Below are 20223 nucleotides of genomic sequence, written 5' to 3'. Positions count from 1 at the left end.
CTGCAGCCGCAGCGCAGGTCTCCGGAGCGCCCCACCCCCCGCCCGTGCAACTCGCAAGTTTGCCCAGCGCAAGTTCTCTCCCAGCGCGATCAGTGCCACCCAGTTCAGCCCCCCACTCCTCCCCCCCCGCCACTCGCGGGTGTCCTGATTGACTTTCTGGGGCGCCCCTCCGGCTTATCTCGGACCCTGGTGGGGAATGTGGACATGGCCGGTGACAGGAGCCCTGGGGTCCTCTTGTGCCGGCGGCGCTTCGGGCTGCTGCTGCTGCTGGCGGTGGCGGCCGGACTCTGCAGCAGCGGGGTCTCCGGGCTCAAGAATCCCAGCTGCCACGAAGTGAGGACGGCGTTTCAGATCCGACAGATCGGGCCCCTCAAGCTCGTCCCCGATGTGCCCACAGCCGGTCAGTACTTCTCTCCCTCCCGCCCTCTTAGTGTCCACCTCCCCGCCTGCTTTCCCTGTATGGGACGCAGTGTAGGCTTACGGTCTCCGAACAGAGAGCGCGCTCCTGAGTGTTTACTCGGAGGCAAGTCCCGTTAGATCCAGTGGGGCTTACTCCCTGGCCACAGGGGCGTGGGGCTTGCAGGGAAGGCCTCCTCGGAAGTAAGCCCCACTGAGCTCAATAGTACTTACCCCCAGGGCCATCTGCAGCCGAACCCTAGCTAGCAGTTGGGACTGAAGGAAAGGGATGGGGCATGGTGAGTGAGGAGGGGGGAACAGACGCCTGGAGTAAGGCAGCCAAAGCCTTTCAGGAACCGGGGAGGGGGTCTGCTTGGCATGTCCTGAGCTCTGCTTGAACTTGGTTTGCTGGTGCTGGGCAGCGGTGCCACTGATTCCCCGCACCTGTGGGGAGAAGAAGCTGGCTCAGGCTGAGGAAGGGTGTGATGGCCCTGCTGCCCTTGGAAACGGGCTCATTTAGTTAAATGGACTTGATTTCTTTCTCATCTTCGCCGCCCCCCCCCCGCCCCCCGCATTTCACCCTGGGTGTGTTCTTGTCTCCGCACCAGCTTCTTCAGAGTAGCACTGGGGCAGTGCCTGCCTGTTGACCTTGTCATGTGACCCACAGATGTAAAGAGAGAACATCACAGTGCTCTGTTCACGCTTTGGAGAAGAAGGCAGGGATGATGGGTGGGAAGAGAAGGCAGAAGGCTCACTTCAAAGGAATCCAGTTCTGGGTTAGCAAAGCACAAAGGATACAAAGATGCTGTTTCTGTAAAACAGGTCTGTGAGTCAGGCTGCCTGCTGTGCCCCAAACTGAATGGCAGTGTCACCACCACTCTCCCCCCCATCTCTGCCCCCTACTTTCTTTCCCTGCACTTTCTAGGAAGTTAACAGAAAATTTGTAATCCATGAGTGACTCTCGGCACACAGAGCCAGACAGGCTTTCAGCAGAACTTTCTTGGCCACCCCAGGCTTAGAACAAGGGAACCTTCTGCAGCATCCATTTGGACGGCTACAATCGCTTGGTCCCAGCAAAAGAGATCATGTCTAGTAACCAGCTGAGAGCACAGCATCAAATGATCCCTAGGTGCTGTGGAGCACCCCCCCCCCAAGGTCTTGGAGGGATGCCAAGAGAGAATTTAACCCAGGCCATTTCCTTGCAAGACTCATGCAAAGTGGGGAAAAAATTTTATGGCATCAGTTTTAACTAGGTCACAGGTGGACCACAATAAAGCACATTTTGCAGAAAAGTCAAAATGAATTTTTTGTTCATATAATTAAAAGTAGTAGCTCTGCCTTTCAGTACAGTAACTGTAAATACATCAAATGTAGCTTTTGCACCTTTTACTGAAATTGAAATTACGTAATGTACTCTTTGCTTGAGCATACATACCCTTCAGCCTCTCCCTTTAAAAAAAGAAAGAAAGAAAGACCTTTGTGGAAAATAAAAAAGAAGCTTTTCAAATAAGTCCTTTCCATGAAAAATACTTGAATTGGTAATGATTTAAATGTTGGGGTTTTTCTGTTTAGCTGGTATTGATGTCTTCACTACTTCAGGAAAGTCTTGACTTGATAAATGGTATTGTTGTAAACTACTTTTCAGAAAAGCAGCTTAGAAATGTTTTAATAGTTTGCTGGGTACATGAGCTGGAAGTAAATTTGGGTTTATATGGTTTCCTTTGGACATAAATGCTGTAGTTGTCAAGGTGTATATGGGAAGCATGGACTGGACTAGAAGTCCAGATATCTGTACATTGAATAGAAAGCAACTTTAAAAATAAATAGAAGAAATAATAATAAAATTATAATTGTAAAAAAAAGGAATCCGGCTTAGGATAGTGAGACAACTGCAGCTCAGGCTGCAATCCTATCTGTACTAGGCAGTCAACCCCACTGACTATAATGGGACTTACTTCTGAGTTGACCTGCATATTGGGCTCGCAGCCTTGTGCACTGCTGTGTTCAGTGATGCTTACTTTCAATATGTTGTGTCCCTACTCCACTGAGCATATGTGAGGATCTTACCAGGTAATGACTTCTCACCACTCCCCTAGCAGTGGCTAAGGTCCACTGTCAAAAAAGACATAATATTTCATCCCTTGGTGATTCTTGAGAGAGCTTGCGGCAGGTGGCTAAGGCCAATTCCACTAGTCTTAAAAACGCCTGCATGTGTGCTAATGTAATGGTGGGACACTGCTACAGGATGATGGGATATCTTCGGCATCTTATCAGGTTTTTTTTTCCTTTCCAAGGATTGCATAAGTACTCCATGCTAGGATTCTGTACCATGTGCAGAGGAGTTTATTTTGAAGCAGAAGAAAATACTTGAAAATGTTCCAAAGTGGGAGAAGAGGGGGAATTTGGGCTACTGTTCACAGAGATGTTACAGGCACTATCCAGTAGGTGCTTGTGACTCATGCAGTCAGCACTCATGTACAAGGTGGGCTGGATGGTTAGGACACTGTATTTTCTCAGCAACGCAATATTGCAGCTTGAGTGCTGGGCTCATTAAATGTAACTTTCCCACAAAGCAGGCAGACTAGCTGTTTGGATCCCCTACAACAACTGTGTAACAGCTGCACGTTTATTGCTTGAGCAAACTAGCCTCTGGAATGGTCCTCAGGATGATTAAACATGTACATCACATCAGTGAATATACTATATATATGTCTGTAGTTTATTTTGTAAATGCAGTAGTAATGATCAAAAGCCACAAAAGGTATCTCTCCTCATTTTGTTTGGGTTGCAACATGTTCAGGGTAAACTGGAAGTTTAGGAAGCAGTTATGCTGCTGGATGTGTTGTAGGAATATGTGCATGGCTTATGCTCTGAAGCATCTGTTGAACATTGCCACAGGCAAGCTATTGGCTCGATCAGGCCATTTGTCTCATATGACAACATTTTAACTAAGTGACTGGAAAGTCTGTGACAAGCAGCAATTTATGAGGCTGTGTCATGGAAATGTTACTACTTTCTTGAGCAGGTTAAGGGAAAGATACCAAGTGTTCCAGAATGCATATGTAATGGCTCAGTCTGGTTGTTAGAGAGATGTGCAAGTGGCAACACCTGTGTGCTAGATAGCAACTAAGACACAGGATGTGGGTTCAGATCTTATGATATCTGGTCACCATGTTTCTAAAATGCCTCTTTGCTCTCCTTGGAGGACAAGTAAGATCACCAATGTGATAGATTGAATGAAAAGCTACCACTCTCAAACCATGTGTCAAACTGCCCCATGGGGGCAGGTGTTCATCATTAACTCATTCCTTCCTAGTTCTGTCTCCTGCCTCTCCAATCACTATAAAAATGGTGACTTTGTTCTTGGTCTCTTTTTCTTTGGTCTAGACACCCATAAGAACCTGCCAATCCCATGACTTTTTTGGTGCCTAAGTACCACCAACACAAAGGTGTTGTATGGGTGCTGCATTCCTGGGTCTGAGGAAAGCAAGTGCTACCAGCCAAGGTGTGTGTGTTGGGTGTCCTTTGAGAGATTGGAACAGTTTTTCTTGCATGTGGGGAATGCTCTTTGTGATAGAGCAAGTCAGTCATCAGACTGTACTTAAAACATTTTACTGTATATCACTTGATATTGTGAAGATTCTTGGTGTTCCTGTTAAATTGAATTAAGTGATTTCTTAATCCTAACAGTGCAGGATAGAATAGTCTGTCCTAACTAAAATTTGGTTTATTGCACCCTAGTTGCATACAAATCCTTGAGCTAGGACATTGCCCCTGTTCATGTTCATGATGTCAGCCTGCAATGTATAAATTAGGTAAAACAATGCCTTTGAAAAAGTACAGAGCACCCATCTCTCACCCTTGAATAATGGAGCACATCTAATCCAACAGCAGCAGCACTCCAGGCTGTCAGTCTCCCAGCATTGGGAAGGGCAATGCAACAGCTTTTTTGGAAAAGCTGTCATCAACATTACTCCAGTGCCTCTGAATCCAAGGATAGGAGGACCAATGATATAGTGACAAAGGCAGTTTTCTCCCTTCTTGCCCCACTGTTCCTGTTGGAAAAATGTCTGCCTCTCCTCCCATCCCAGTTGCTGTCTGCTTTGTAAGGCTACAGTTCTTCTATGGGACGTGCTGTATAGTTGGCCTGCATAGTACAACTTTGTTGACCCAAATGATCAAGTCCTCTCCTTGAGTCCTGAGCTATAGCTATAGTCCACTGTCTGGGCACTACAACACGGTTTCCTTGTGGAGTGCATAAATAAATCAGTCCCTGAGTCATTGCATGTGAAAATATGTGCTGCATGTCTCCCCCCCCCTCCCCAGTTTTGGAAGGACAAGAAACTTTCAAATGTAACCCAAGATGTATGCTGCTGAATGGGCCAGGATCAATTCCTTCTAACTCACTTGGACACAGCTATGACAAGACAGAGTGCCTGCAGGTTCTCATATGAAAGGACCTACCTACTATAGCTCTATATTCTGCACCACTTGAAGAAGCAGTTGTCTTTAGAGAGAGACTGTCATGTTCCTGGGGGAAGAAAAGTTAGTGTGCCTAATTTCTAACAGTTACAGAAATAAAGAAGTTCTTAGAACACTACAGGAAAAATCCTGACCATTTGTCTTATGCTCTTTAACATTGTTTCAAAAATTGCAGACAAAAGTCTGGAAAAGAGACTTGAAGACACAAATGGGACACAAGCACTTCCCATGTCACAGTCTCTCCAATTGGGATCCTCTTTAGTTTTGGCTGGCTGTCCTTGTTCTGATCCTGGCTCTGTCAAGGGCTGTCTTGCATGGCAGTGGTGGGAAGTTATAGCAGTGGTGGCTGCATTTTTAGACCTTTGCATTTTGCACAAGCAGTCTTCTTGAGTTAGGTCTGAAACTATACTCCAGCTTGGCCAACTTACACACTTGTTTGGGAGTGCAAAGGTCATCAGGAAGTCCAGTCCAGGAAGCCCATCTTGAAGCACTGTCCAGCATCTGGCTCAGTTGAGAGCCTGAGTGGCTACAGTGGTCCAAAGTGCTTCATGGTGACTGTGCTGTCTACAGCCATATTTTTTTTCCCCACAGTGCAATGCACTCATCCCATTGCTCAGTGTTCCACAGTTGTTGAGAGGCTTTCCTCACAAAGCTGATGTTATCACCAGCCCACTTGAATGTCTTGCTGCGAATCAGGAAAGAAAAATGTAAGGCTTGGCTGCACTCAGTAGAGGTTCTTAGGGCAGTGGTTCCCAAACTATGGTTTGGGACCCACTGGAGGGTCCCAACCCGATTTTTGGCAGATCACCAAAGGGTGATGGAAAGATCAGATAACTAATTGCCTCAAGCCCTGAGGCTACTCAAAGATCAGATACTGTAGCTGCCAATTATCCTGCAAAGAGCTCAGCTCCTGCAGTTTGCAGGCATGTGTAAATATAGGGAAATAGATGTTTGAGAGTCTTTTTCTGGTTATTATTAATTAAAAACTACAATTAATTCTAGATCTTTTTTTAAAGTCTAGGTGGATAGATCCTGATAGAGCACTTAGGGTGTCTTCGTGGAGCACATGCAACATTTGCTCACCACACTTGCTAAAGGGCACCAGTCATGGTGGGGGCTGCAACCAAAATTGTGAGTGTCTTTCATTGCTGCATGACTGTGGTGCTCTAATGTGCAGTGCATTTTTTGTTTTTGAAAGATGGTGGTGGCTAGTGTAGCCACTGCCCAGCTCTGGACCAATGCTGCCCTGTCATGGAGGTTGCATAGCACCAGTGCATTCTGCATAAGTAGGAAACCAGGGCAGGGCTTTGCCCCAGGGCCTCCTGTGACTAGATGCAAACATTGCTCTGGTTCTCATGTTAACACACTTGTTGTACACAAAATGCCCTTGTGTTTATACACAAACACTTGATACCTGCGAGTCTTTAATTTTCTCAAGTTTTCTGGCCATGTTACAAAGGTACAGCCAGAAACCTATTTGTGTATCTTTCACCAGTATATGTGGGGTAGGTTTTTCATAGCATACAAGTGGCCAGGTTTGTAAGAGGGCTCTTTTTGTTTTCTTATCTTGTTAGTTTCAAGCAAGTTCTCCCTGAAAATAGCATACCAGTTCCCAGGAAAACAACAAATAGCTACAGATGTGAAAAAGTTAATGTGCTTTTAAACTTTGGCTGACATGCCCTTTAATTAAGGGTAGAAAGAAGTGTACAAAAGGTGGTATTGATTCTCACTGCACATTAAGTGTGTTTTGCTGTATCAAATCCCATGCTCTTAACATTGCTTGTTGTCGGGCTGCGGAATCTCCTATCTTGCGTTGTCTTAATTAAAAGTTTTAAACCCTTTTCCTAAATGCCCAAGTTCTCAGTTTGGTTAACGGTATGACTGTGGCTTAGTTTGTTAAAAAGAAGATATGAATTTTGAACTGATCGTCTCTGCATAAATGAATCCGTAGACAGCTCTTTCCTTCAGTTTATTTATTAACATATTTATAACCTGCCTTTCCATGTCCAAAGCTTTGAAATCCCCGTGGCTGCTGGCAACAAAGTGAAAAAACAATACAACTCAGAAAACAAAACCCACCACACTAAAAAGGATCCAGGTTTGGCCCATCTGTGTGGGCAGCTGCGAATGGAGCATCAACAAGGGCATTAGCCTCCACTGCTGCTGTTTTTCCTGTTCTCTGGATTGTCTGTCCTTTCCTCCAGGTGTCTTCCTTTTTAAGTATAGGGAATGGGCAGAGGAAGAAGGGCAGTTACCTTGCAGTTAGGTAAGAGGAGGATAGCATTTGGTGCACTTCCTAGAACCAGGTGGTCTTAGACTGGTCCTGTAAAGACAATGGGTAAAAATATGCTTAGCAATATAAAATTGGACCTAAACCTACCAGAATGAAAATGGTTTCCAAACTTTTCATCCTTTGAACCCACTTTTTAAAATGACCTTCTGCCTTTAGGAAACTGTCAAAAAGGTTTCACTACCAGCTTCAGTGGGGGAGTAGTGACTGGGGAGGCCAGAGGTGAGAAGGTTAAGCAAACCTCCCCACCATTTTGAAAAGCAGCTTTTCATTTTTAAACATGCACCTACAGCTGCCTGTCCTTTGTGCAAGAACCAACAGGAGGGAATTAGTAAAAAAAAAAAAATGGTACATGCCTTCTGTCAGGTGCATAGACCTGGTTCTTCTGCAGGGTGTTGGGGTGAGGTTTAGGGCTATTAGTTGTTTTCATCAAGCTGGTGTGATGGTGGTGGTCTGTTTAGTTTTGTTTTCTGTAACTATTGATCTATTGTAACTAGTGTGTGATTTATTGTTTTCTTTTAATCAGCTGCTTTGTGCCACAGCCCGCAGACAAAAAAGGGTAGGCTATTCCATTTAGCAATAGGTGTGATATACAGTTCTGTACAATATTGTTTGCATATATTAGCATTGGAGGAGAAGGTATGGCACACAGAAAGTGAGAGGGAATGTTATAATTTAAAATGTTCAGTAACGGAGTGAAATGGTGTTATAAGTATCTGTACAGAAAGTAGACTATGACCATGAAAAACCTGATGTGCACATTTACAAATCTGATTGGAACTTACCTTACAGGAATCCTTAGAAAAAGTTTATATCGTAAGCTGTAGGACTCAGGAATGAGTTCTTCAGCTGAAGTAAGCCAGTTATCTCTACTTAAGTAATTGTCCAGTAGCCCTCATCTCCACTGGGAAGAAAGCAGGGAACTTGAGCTGCATGGTGTAATGCATCCAAGCACCAATTGTGATGTAATATTAGTTGCTGGAATCTCTTCTTTTTGTCCTTTTGTGAAGCTTTATAAGCCGAATGCAAGTGCGCTGCAGGCAATCCTACATTCAAAGGAATCCCTGGTAACTTTAATGGATATGAGATACATGTTGTCCATACAAATAGGTTGTTTGTGCATCCAGATGTTTCTACATGATTTTAATTCCCTGAAGCTATGGAAAGGGGAGAAGGTTGAACAGAGGAGGTGGAAAGAATGGGGCAGTGATGGTGGCAGGGGAGAGAGAGTGGATCGGGTCTGGGAGGGGAGAAGGTTCAGTAGTGGTGGCCCACACCTAAGCCTATGCAGGGGCTTGGAGGGAGGCAGAGAAGTGATTGAACAGGGTGGAGCGGGCAGTTACAGTGGTGGAGGAGAGAGAGTGTAACAACCCCAGATGGGGGAAGGTTTGGCAGTGGTGGCCCAAACTGAATCCCAACCCCTTTCCCGGGCCTGATCCACCTTGACAGATCAACGAGTATGCACGCCAGAGATCGTGCACCAGCAACATTGCTGGTGCAGGTCCAAGTTGAATGATAGCATCTGATGGGGCTTATCCTAGGGCAAGGGGACAAATGTTCCCTTACCCTGAAAATCCCCCAGGCCATGCTGGTGTCACTTCATTGCCTTGTGGGGATTTGAGTAGGACTGGGTTGTGTGTCTTGGTCTTGAGTCCAAACAAACATAAATGTTTGACACATGACACATACAAGAAGCATTTGATGGGGTAGAACAGATAATTTAGAGTCAATGGAATAGGGCAGAATATTTTGGTTTAAAGAACACACTAAATGCTCTTGAAAACATTCACTCTGACGGAGAATTTGCACACGGTAGGAGAAACATTCCTAGACCTGTATTTTTTTAATAGCTCTCACCTAAGAATCTCACTGACTGGAAAGGAACATCAATTAGCAACTTCTATTCAATTATCATGAGTTCAGAGTTGTCAGTCACATTCTCTCTTTCCACTCTCTTCTCCTCCCCCCCCCCCAATTGCTTGGAAGCTTTCTTACATATATAATTGAAAAAGTCCAGATAGTTGGAGACAAAGTAAACAAGAGCAAAGCCACACTTAGCAGTCATTCATCCAAAGCTGCTTTGCTTTAATTCAGAATGCTTCAGAGGAGCACTTGTTTAGGACTGTCTTTAAAGTAGTGTGATTGGTTGATGATTCTTTTGGAATAAAATGCACCTCCAGTTTGGAGTACTATAATATGCTCTATGGGGCTGCCTTTGACGTCAGATCTGGTTTGGAAAGTTTGGCTGTAGCATTATGCCCAAGACTAAGTAAGGGCTCATTGTGTGGCAGCAGTGCAGGCATCCAGTTGTTGAAGGTTTGTACCATGATGTCCTCTGATGTTGCTTTGGATGCTGTAACTGCAATTGTGGGTTCAGGGATTAGTTGACAGGGTGGGTCCTCTGAGAAGTGTGAATCTTCAATCAGCACCTTGCTTGTCCAAACTCTAATGCAGGGATCACTAAACTTTTAGGCCAGAGGGCCTCATCAAATATCTGGCATGGTGTCGAGGGCCAGAAAAATAAATAAATTTTAATTATAAAATGTAAATAAATACATTAGAAAGCCTAAGGCCTTCAGACGTCCCAAAAAGTAACTTCTGGTTATTCAGGAAAACCAGGTAGTGATGTTTTAGGCCTTTAGAAGGCATTCTGAGGGGAGCCACATGGCCACCCCGGCCCTCAGAATACCCTCTAGATGCAACTGGAGCGCAGCTGTGGTCACATTTGGTTGAACGGGCCAGAAGCTTGCAGGGGACCAGAGGCTTGCCGCGGGCCGGACAGAGGCTTGTCATAGGCTGCATCTGGTCTCCGGGCCGGGGTTTGGAGACCCCTGCTCTAATGCCACCTCTCTTAGTTGAGTGTCTTGAGTGCTGATTCCGACTTTTGGAATTTTAATTTCAAATCCTTATTTAGCTCTAATGCTCACTGGGTGGTCTAGGGTATTTTCTTAGCAGGGCTGGTCCCAGTTTGCTGGAGGCCCTGGGACAAAACCCTGTGGTGAGCCTCCATGGCACCCCTACCTGCTCTTTGATGGGACACGGGGCATTATCTCTGCTAGTGGCATTATCGCTCAGAGTTTAGGAGTTGGTCTAGTCATATAGGCCAGGGGTCTCTAAACTCTTTGGCCAAAGGACCGCATCAAATATCTGGTACAGTGCTGAGGGTCGTAAAAAAAAATTTAAATAATAAAATTTAAATAAATACATTAGAGATGGAATTTAGATGAATGAATAAATGAATGGGCTCAAATGCCCAGGATTTCACCAAGCACCAACACAGCCCAAGAAATAAAGCACACACTTAAATGGACCCCCATTCCCCCACCCCACAAGCACAACTCCGGTTGTGTTTGATCAACTGGGCCAGAGGCTCTCAGGGGGTCATAGGCTGGCCATGTGCCGAACAGAGGCTGGCCACATCTGGCCCCCGGGCCGGGGTTTGGAAACCCCTGATATAGGCTTTTGATGTCTATGGGCCCTTGACCAGTGCTCAACCTTGACACAATCCAAGTCTCTTTGGGGTGGATGGTAGTTTTAAAAATTCCAACCTCATTTTCTTGGGGGAAGAGTATAATACAAATGCAACTAATAAACAGGAAGTTGGAATTCTTATCTTTGGATTTACCACATTGTACCAAGTGACCTGTATTTTTTAACCAGTTTTCTAGCAAGTTCTAATATTCAGTTATTGGATATTTCTGTAGATGCCCTGCTGTAACATCTGGACAGCACATTTGTATGTAACTAGCTTGGTCTGAGTTAATTGAACTCTCTGCACTATATATAATTCAGCTCTGGTGCTTAGATTACACCAGATTAATAATCTGAGAATTAGTTTTAGAAATATTTTCCTTTTACAAGGGCTATTCAGAAAGTAATGTCAGATAGTCTGTTTAAAAAAAAAAAAAAACAAGAATGAAGGAAAACAATTATATTATGCACAAAAGTACATCCTATACAACACTTCGATGTAATTGCCTCCCAAATTGAGGCACTTTTCATAGCGTGTGCCAAAATTTTGTATGCCCTTGTCAAAAACATCAATGCAGACCACATTTGCTGCTTTTTGTGAATGCCCATGAGGTTTTTGGACACCCACCTTGCACAAAACTTGTGATAGCCTAGTTTCTTAGTCACAGTTGCATATAGAATGATTGTGTATGTTCCCTACAACATACTTGGTATTCTCTGACAGATGATCTTGATGAACGAGTCGACAAAGTGATTTGTAAGTGCCATCAGTTCATGATTCCTGAACTTTCCATCATCCATGAAATTTGAGGAATTCCATGGAACGTTCAGAAATAGCGTAGGGAGCATACGCAATGGTTCTGTCCATGGCCAGTTTGGCTGATGGAAAAAAAATGTAGGAGACATTGTATAAGTTAGGAAAGTGATGCTGATTTGCTCTGTGCCTCCGAGTATGCACTGCTTCAATTGGCTAGAACAGTGGTTCTCATACGTTTAGCACCAGGACCCACTTTTTTAGAATGAGAATCTTTCAGGACCCACCGGAAGTGATGGCATGACCAGAAGTTACATTATCAAGCAGGAAAATTTTTAACAATCCTAGGCTGCAATCCTACCCACACTTACCCAGGAGTAAGTTCCATTTACTATCATTGCTAAAAGGTTATACATAATAGCTTGTTAAAAGTACAGCTCTGTAACATTTCCCCAAATGCAGTCATGTACCAGTGTAGCATCAAGTCTAATAGATTAAAAATAGAATATGGAAATGAATGGGGACCCACCTGAAATTGGCTTGTGACCCACCTGGTGTGTCCTGACCCAGAGTTTGAGAAACACTGGGCTAGAATATTCTAGGACAGTGTTTCTCAATCAGTGGTACTTGAGGTGGTGTCTGGTGGTGTGGACTCCCAGACCTTACAATGCAACAAGCAGCAGTAGGGGGCTTGGTTCAGCAGGCAGAGCTCCAGTGTGTGCTTTTGCACGCACGAAAAAGCCCTCCTGTTCACTCTGAGCCTCTTTCTGGTGTGAGTTGGATTGCTTCTGGTCTTCCAATCCAGGAGTGATTGGCGATGGTCATTGCAAGGTACTCCACATAGGTGGACCCCATGAAATGGTCCTGTGGGAGGACAAATGTTGAGAAATGCTGTGCTGGGACAAGAGCACAGCAAAAAATGGGTGATAAATGAAGCAGCATTATGGAAAGTATTGCTGCTATCTAGGGTTACAGCCTAAGGCAGTAGTAAGTGGCACTCAGTTCTCAAACATTACGCTGCTGTGTCTGTTTTGAATTGCTGCCCTAAGGGTCCTATCTTTGGATGTTTTGTTGGTTCTGAAGGTAAGCAACCCTAGTTGCTTCACCCATCAACAAAATCCATCTATAATTAGGGATGTACAATCTGTATCTTTAATCATAGTCCAGAAGAGAATTTTGGAAGGTTCAGCTTGTGAGTTCATTTTGTAATGCTGCAGGGGCTTGAGAAGCATATCAGCCAAAATTATCTCCTCCATAATGCTGTTAAAAATACTGGCACCCTGCAATCAAAAGATTAGCTACCTTTGCTATAAATGACTTCCAAGTGCTCTCAACCAGGAAGTCAGTCTTGTTCTTAGGCTGTGCGACCAACATACTTGTCCCTTGCTTGTAGTTCAAGACAGTACCCTGGTATCGCGGAAAGCACCTTGTAATTATTATACCCTGAACATGGAGGCTAGTGCTGTTAACATGGTTGATCTTTTTCCCATATGATTGCACACCTCCTACCTATTTTCACAGTTCTTACACTACCAAAGCAGCTATGAGATGGAACGGCTGGAACAACACTTTTCTTGTGATCTGGGCTTTTCCCCCCTGGATTCCTAGACGGAAGCTGTGGTGGTCCTGAATGCAAAGGTGCAACCAGGGTGGAGCCTGAGCGTTACTTACCCTGCTGCTATGCCAAGTGGGGGCACATGACTGTCCCTCTGGCTCTGCTCTAGCTATGGAGGTGGTGCTGGAGGCTTTGTGCCCCTATTTCTTCTCCTGTGGAGCCTCCACAGGAGAAGGAACAGGGGGCGCAAAGACGCTGAAGCAAGTGCCCCTCCTCCAGGAGAACCCGGAAGTGATGTCATGTGGCTCAGTGTCATGTGTGTTGTGACATCACTGCCCCAGGTGTTGGGACAGTACATTACACCTCTGCCTGAACACATCTGAACAGGCCACTCCTGAGAACAGTTCAGAAATTAAAACTACAGCTGATCTTGGATATTGCTGCTTTGATTCTGAGCAGCCACATTTTAAGGCTCTTCAATTTTAAATTTTTATCTACTGTTGATGCGTTTATGGCTTTTGTGCTGCTGCCTCTGGCTTTTTACTCTTTTATTGTTGCACTGCTATTATTTTATAATAGTTTTAGAGCAATTGGTTGTATGTAAGCCTCCTAGGGTGCTGATGGTAGTAGGGTAAAGGCAGGGTGAAAAAAATTTGTTAAATAAATATGGAAGCCTGGCTCTTGGCCAATACTAGCCATATGAAGCTTACAACACCATTATTGCAAGTGTTTCACTGATTGCCAGCTAAATAAAGGGCCAGCTAAATAGCACAGCTCCAGACTTTTCTTGTGCATCCAAGACTCTTTTATCCAGAAAAACCAGTTTCTCTCCATTGCCCCAGCCTTCTTGCACCTTAGCCGCTACAGTTGCCATGAGATATCTTAGCTTCTGGCTAGCTTTTGACAAGCTGTTGTGCAGACAAATGAATGGTAGATTTTCTACACACTTGGAGAGAATGTATTCCCATGTCCTTTCTGTTTTCATCCCCCTGAGCTGAGCATTAGGTTATGTGGATTGCTTGTCAGTAACTATTTGCTTAGTCAGCAGTGATTTGCTTCAAAACAGTTAGAGGCAGTGGTTAGGATTCTGTGCCAGGCAGGCAAATAATGCTTCATATCTTTTTGTGCCACATCATGTGCTGAGAAAGTTCTATAATACATTCTCAACCTGCATTTCTAATACATTTTCATTTCGAACGTACAGTACTTGAATTTTTTTTTTTGTCACATTGTATTCTACTACAGCTTTGGTCACAGTGCACAAATGCATCATGTCTGCAGAAGAGATTTTAATTGGACTGGGACAATTTTGGTGTATTGGAGCAACAAGGCCAATTCTATGCTTGGGATCATTAGGAAGGGTATTGAGAACAAAACAGCTAATATTATAATGCCGTTGTACAAATCTATGGTAAGGTCACACCTGGAGTATTGTGTCCAGTTCTGGTCGCCACATCTCAAAAAAGACATAGTGGAAATGGAAAAGGTGCAAAAGAAAGCGACTAAGATGATTACGGGGCTGGGGCACCTTCCTTATGAGGAAAGGCTACGGCGTTTGGGCCTCTTCAGCCTAGAAAAGAGACGCCTGAGGGGGGACATGATTGAGACATACAAAATTATGCAGGGGATGGACAGAGTGGATAGGGAGATGCTCTTTACACTCTCACATAATACCAGAACCAGGGGACATCCACTAAAATTGAGTGTTGGGCGGGTTAGGACAGACAAAAGAAAATATTTCTTTACTCAGCGTGTGGTTGGTCTGTGGAACTCCTTGCCACAGGATGTGGTGCTGGCGTCTAGCCTAGACGCCTTTAAAAGGGGATTGGACAAGTTTCTGGAGGAAAAATCCATTACGGGGTACAAGCCATGATGTGTATGCGCAACCTCCTGATTTTAGAAATGGGTTATGTCAGAATGCCAGATGCAAGGGAGGGCACCAGGATGAGGTCTCTTGTTATCTGGTGTGCTCCCTGGGGCATTTGGTGGGCCGCTGTGAGATACAGGAAGCTGGACTAGATGGGCCTATGGCCTGATCCAGTGGGGCTTTTCTTATGTTCTTATGGTTTGCTGCCACAACAGACATTCTGGAGCCAGGTTGCTGGAGGATCTGAAACAAAACTCTTGTGTTGGATCTCCTTATCCCCTCCAAGCTTACTGGTGGTGGTTCCTTCTGCCATCCAATGGTAGCTATCTGCATGACATAGGGGCTTGGAGACACTTCCATAGAAGTGGTGCTAGGTACAATAGCGGCATGTGCTTCTGTGGATTCATGTCATCACTGCCATTGGTATTGGGATGATTCAGGAGTCAGCTTGGTTGGGTACAGTGCCCAAATTGGCTAAACCTTGATGTCACTTCTGATCCAGGGCACTGGAAAAGGGAAGGTTACTTGCTCAGGGACACCATGAAGGTATAGTGGAGGCCTTGAAGAAGTTTCCAGGGCAGCATTTGCAGGTATGGCAGATGTTTGCAGGAGATCTGGAAGACTCTGATTATCACTTTAAAAAGATTTGTTTTGGGGTTGTTCAGGGGACTATAGCTATTGAGCACACAAACACCCCACCAACAACACTATAACATGCGGATTCTTTTTACAGCCTAGTCAACAAAATCACCTGAGCGAGGAAGGCTAGGAAGGTACAAGTTACTTATTTTGATCATCGACGTATTCAACCCATCTAATATCTGCTGTCACTTGCCTCATTGCAACTCCTTCCTCTTATCAATGCACTTGTTTGGATTTTAACGGAGCAGAGTGAAACTGGGTTTATCTATAAAACACTTGTTTATAATGGATCATATGTTTGATTTTCCTACTTAGCTCTTTTTAAAAACAAAAAGTAGCTTTTATAGAGGTGAACCACATTTTGTGCACGGCAGCACTCTGTCAAAGTCATAACTCTGTTATGTGCCAGATGTGCAATGAATGTAGTTTTACTAGCTTTCAAAGCTTTTGTCTTCTTGGAGTGAATGATTAAAACTTTATCTTCTGAATTAGGATTTAAATTCAAATGTCTCTGGCACTTAATCTTAGATGTACATCAATAAGACAAAGCCCTTGGAATTCAGGCTTATATCATGGATATATAATGTAACTTGAGCTACTCACATTCAAATAAATATTCAGATAAAAGTCTGTTCACAATTGTAGTGATCACTTGTGTTTTATCTGAATTCCCAAGGAGCACAAAGTAGTAATGTTATCTTTTTAAGCAAGGAATAAACTGTAGGTTGACTTGGAGAACACAAGTTGAATGTGGTGTGTATGTGTGAGGTGAGCTCCTTTTTCTTGTCCACTTTCCAGTTACAGTCCTCCACCGAGCTATAGTTGACACAGTTTGAACTCTCCTAGCCAGTTGTGATAAATGGACTTTAGTAGAAAAGTGGAACGAGGTCCTCAGATTTGCTGCAGTGGTATTAAATAGTTAGATATCGGTGGAAGGTCTCAAAAGCGGTAACAGCATTTGTTATTACACATTGTTTATGTTTTCTGATTGCAAAACCATTGTATATTGGGATGTGTTTCAGGATCAGGACTAGAGGTAATGAGCCAAACTCTTAATTAGATGAACTGTTTAGTGCAGTGGTTCCTAAACTCTTTAGCACCAGGACCCAATCGGGTTGCAACCCACTGGTTGAAAACACTGGTTTAGTGCCTATAACTGATGCAAGTTACCAACAACTTATTTATGTTTTACTGTACCTGACTTAAACATCATGATTTTCTCCCAGTCATGGGTTCTGTATGTTGATGAGGGTACTTAAAATTATGTATTGGTGTTGCCTAGCTTCCTTGTCTTGTAAAACTAATCCCAGCTAGCATTGAACCAGCCAGATCAGGTGTCTGTGTTGGATACTTACTACCTGGTTCATACGTGTGATTGTCAGCTTGCTGGAGTGGAAGAGTGTACCTGTTCCTTCACTGTGCAGATGGACTGTCATGAAGATGAGTTCGAACTAGATGACATGTATGCTACAATAGAATCGTCATGATGTTTTAAAAATTATATCTACCTTGAGCACTTCTTTTTTGCTTTGGTATGTCAGCAGCTTTTAGTTCTGCTGTTTGTTCTTCTAAGATTCAGTGTTCAATTCTAGGACACGCAAGCAAAGGTAGATCTGAAAGGGAGAACCTCCCAGCATCAACTCCAAGTGCATATATAATGCTCTATTTCTTTTTGTGTGTCCCTCAGGCCATTGCATGCTCCAAAGCAATAACCAGAAAAGCTCCATGTATGCCACTAGTATTACGAATCAGCTTAATGCCTTGTCTTCTTTTGGCACTCCTGGGTTAGCATGTGAATTGGGAAGTTCATACATCTTTGTGGTGAGACCTAATGAGGACTTTGCTCTTGCAATGGAAAAAGTGAGTTCCCTGTTGGCATGCAACTCTGGAAGATGAAAAGATGAGGTGCAATTGACTCAGGTCTTCCTCTTCCGCCACTTCTCAGTAACAATATTGCAGGTTGCTACTGCAGCTTTGAGGAGTTGAAGGCTAAAACAGATCAGGGTTTTGTGCCTGAATCTCTGACCTTGCCAAATAAAGTAACCACATGGGGCTTTGAGTTTTATTGAAACGGTGACACTGCAGGAAGAAGATGAACTCTCCTGTCCACTGCTTCCCCAATCCAGTGGTGTAGCTAGAAGAGGTGCAGGGATAGCAATTGCACCGGGCTCTAGGCTGCCTGCGTGTGACAGTCTGGCTCCACACCCACACAATTGCTGCTCATGCCTCTTGCAACAAGTGCTGGAAAAAGGCACTCTTTGCAAGAGGGACAGTGGGGATCCCAGACTCTGGCCGCTTGCTCCAGGAGCTTGGGGGATGGGTGACCAGAGGCTTGGGACACAATCAGGTATAGGTATCTATAGTAGTAAAAAAAAAAGGGGGGGGGAGCTGGAAGGAAAAGACAAAAAGGTCAAGTCTATCCAGAGTGCATGGAAGTCGTTTACAATTACAGTAATGGAAGTTCAAAGAAAATGCATATTTCTAACCAGAAAAGACACTGCTGGGTCCAGGAAGTGCAAACTCATGGAGGGGAATTGGACAAACTCATGGAGGACAGGTATCTCAATGGCTTCAAGTCACGATGGCTATGTGCAGCTTCCAATTTCAGTGACAGTATTCAGGGGAGAACTATGCCCCTCTCTCTTACTTACGGGCTTCCCAGCTGGTAAGCCATTGTGGAAAAAGGAATGCTAAGCTAGATGGGCCTTTGGCCTGATCCACTACTGCTTTTTGTACTAGTCACACACTGGTCTTGTGGTTACAATGTTTCTATAAAAATTAATGTTATATTTCTGTTATATTAGAGGGACCTATACCTGGTTTCTTTCCTTGTGGGGATATCCGTTTCTGTGTCAGGTTGTCTTCAGAACTTCTTTTAAGTCTCTAACCTGGGACCAGCTGTCCATTTTATGGCTTCTCTTGTGTGTAGTCCATTTTATACATTTGCATGTATAGAGTTACGGCTAACAGATGGAGACCTCCAGCTTCCTGTCTCCAAGCATCAGATAAATATTACTGAAAGCAATGATTTGCAAGCAATTCATGGGGCAAGTGAGTTAGGAGACGATTTTGTTCTGAATTTAAAAAGTGGTAAAGAATAAAAGGCAAACTTGTTTTAATCCATTTTTTAAAAATCTGTTATACTGAGACATTACAATTACACAAAGCTGGGGGGGCGCGCGAATGCATTAAAATTATATTTGCCGACCCAAGATTAAAGCGTTCTTGCACAATCTTCAGTTGCAAATAATCAATAAATATAAATGGTGTTGCTCCTTGGCTCATCTTTTTCAAGCAGATGCTGATTAATAAGTTGCAGAAGTAGGAAAGCAGTTACTCTATCTTATAGCAGCAATTGTTGATCTTGGGCTCCAACCAAATAGGTGATTGAGCAATTGCACCAAAGTACCTATCTGGAAAGCCTGTAGTCATGACAGGTTGTAACACTGGCAAAAGATTAAGTTACAGTGCTTTGTTGTAGATGATAAAGGGGAGTTTTGAACAGATGGATCTTGGAACTATTTTTAAATTTCATATCTGGGAAGTAATTCCATGTTATGCCATTTCAGAGGACAAATAAAAAAAAAAATGAAGCTCTGCTATCAGCTCAAACTGTAGGAGGCACAGCTGGAATCCACAAGAAAGATTAAGATATTGAATACATAAGACCAGTTTTGTCATAAGATCTGGTCAGTTTAACCTGTATTGGATATTATTATTATTAATAATTATTATTAATTATAAGTTAAAAAAGTAAATATTTTTCCTACACAGTTGTGTCCAGCTCTAGGGTTGGTGTTCATCTCTGTCTCCAAGCGGAGGGAGCCAGCGTTGTCTGAAGACATCTTCCGTGGTCATGTGCCCAGCATGGCTAAATGCCAAGGCACACGGAATGTGTTACCTTCCCACCAAAGTGGTGCCTATTTATCTACTTGTGTTTACGTGGTTTTGAACTGGTAGGATGTCAGAAGTTGAGGCAAATAACAGGAGCTCACCAAGGTCTCATACTCCTGGGCTGCCAACCTTCCAGCTGACAGTCCAGAGTCTTTAACCACTCAGCCACTGCCCTCCTATTATTATTAACAGTATTTATATATCGCTTTTCAACAAAAACTTTGTTTCCTGAAGATCTGAGCAGAAAAATAGGAACTCTGAATACTGTTGGTAGTCCTTTCTGTCTTAATTTTTTCCATTACTTCATAACTGTACATTCACAAAGTACAGTAAAATATTCCAAAATGGGAATTTCTGGATAAATAGAATGGTCTCTCCTTCTTGCAGTGGTACAATAAGGCTGTCTAGCCTTCTGCTAACCTAATGGAGTTTCTTTTCAAAGTCACTACTGATAAGAAGGCATTAATATGATAAATGGAAAAAGAGCTGTTGTGTTAATGGCCATGTTGTAAATCAGTAAAATAAATTAAAATGTGTAAGTGCTATTATATATTAATCACTTTAGAACTGGCAAACGATCACGATGATGCAAAGCTGTAAGTAAAACATACTTGGGAAGTTTAACAATACTTCCTTTTATTTGCAATAACCTTCTTGCCTGAGTTATGTTAAACTGAATTTTGTGTATGTTTTATCAACCTGTCTTCATAATTTGTGTCTTATTCCATGAACGCATGATATAGAGCCAGGTAGTGATGAATAGTTTTAGTGCATTCTAATAATACATTGGTTTGAAATCTAGTGTGTGAGTTTTCTGGGGGCGTAAGCAAATTAACTTCATTCAAATAACCAGAAGCGGCCAAACAACTGAC

General features: G+C 43.5%; 1 protein-coding gene across 1 annotated transcript in view; it reads left to right on the top strand.

Moving 5' to 3' along the window:
* Positions 1-204: 204 nt before the first annotated feature.
* The window catches only part of LOC136645910 (glypican-5-like), a 468549-nt gene continuing 448530 nt past the window's right edge, over positions 205-20223 (top strand). The window contains exons 1-2 of the mRNA XM_066622361.1: positions 205-400; positions 5531-5535. Of these exons, the coding sequence (XP_066478458.1) occupies positions 205-400; positions 5531-5535 (201 nt within the window). The remainder of the gene's footprint in view (positions 401-5530; positions 5536-20223) is intronic.

This window comes from Tiliqua scincoides, chromosome 3 (assembly GCF_035046505.1).
Source record: "Tiliqua scincoides isolate rTilSci1 chromosome 3, rTilSci1.hap2, whole genome shotgun sequence".
In the NCBI taxonomy this organism is placed as follows: Eukaryota; Metazoa; Chordata; class Lepidosauria; order Squamata; family Scincidae; genus Tiliqua; species Tiliqua scincoides.
The sequence above is the reverse complement of the archived record's forward strand: the minus strand, read 5'-3'. Positions and strand labels throughout refer to the sequence as shown.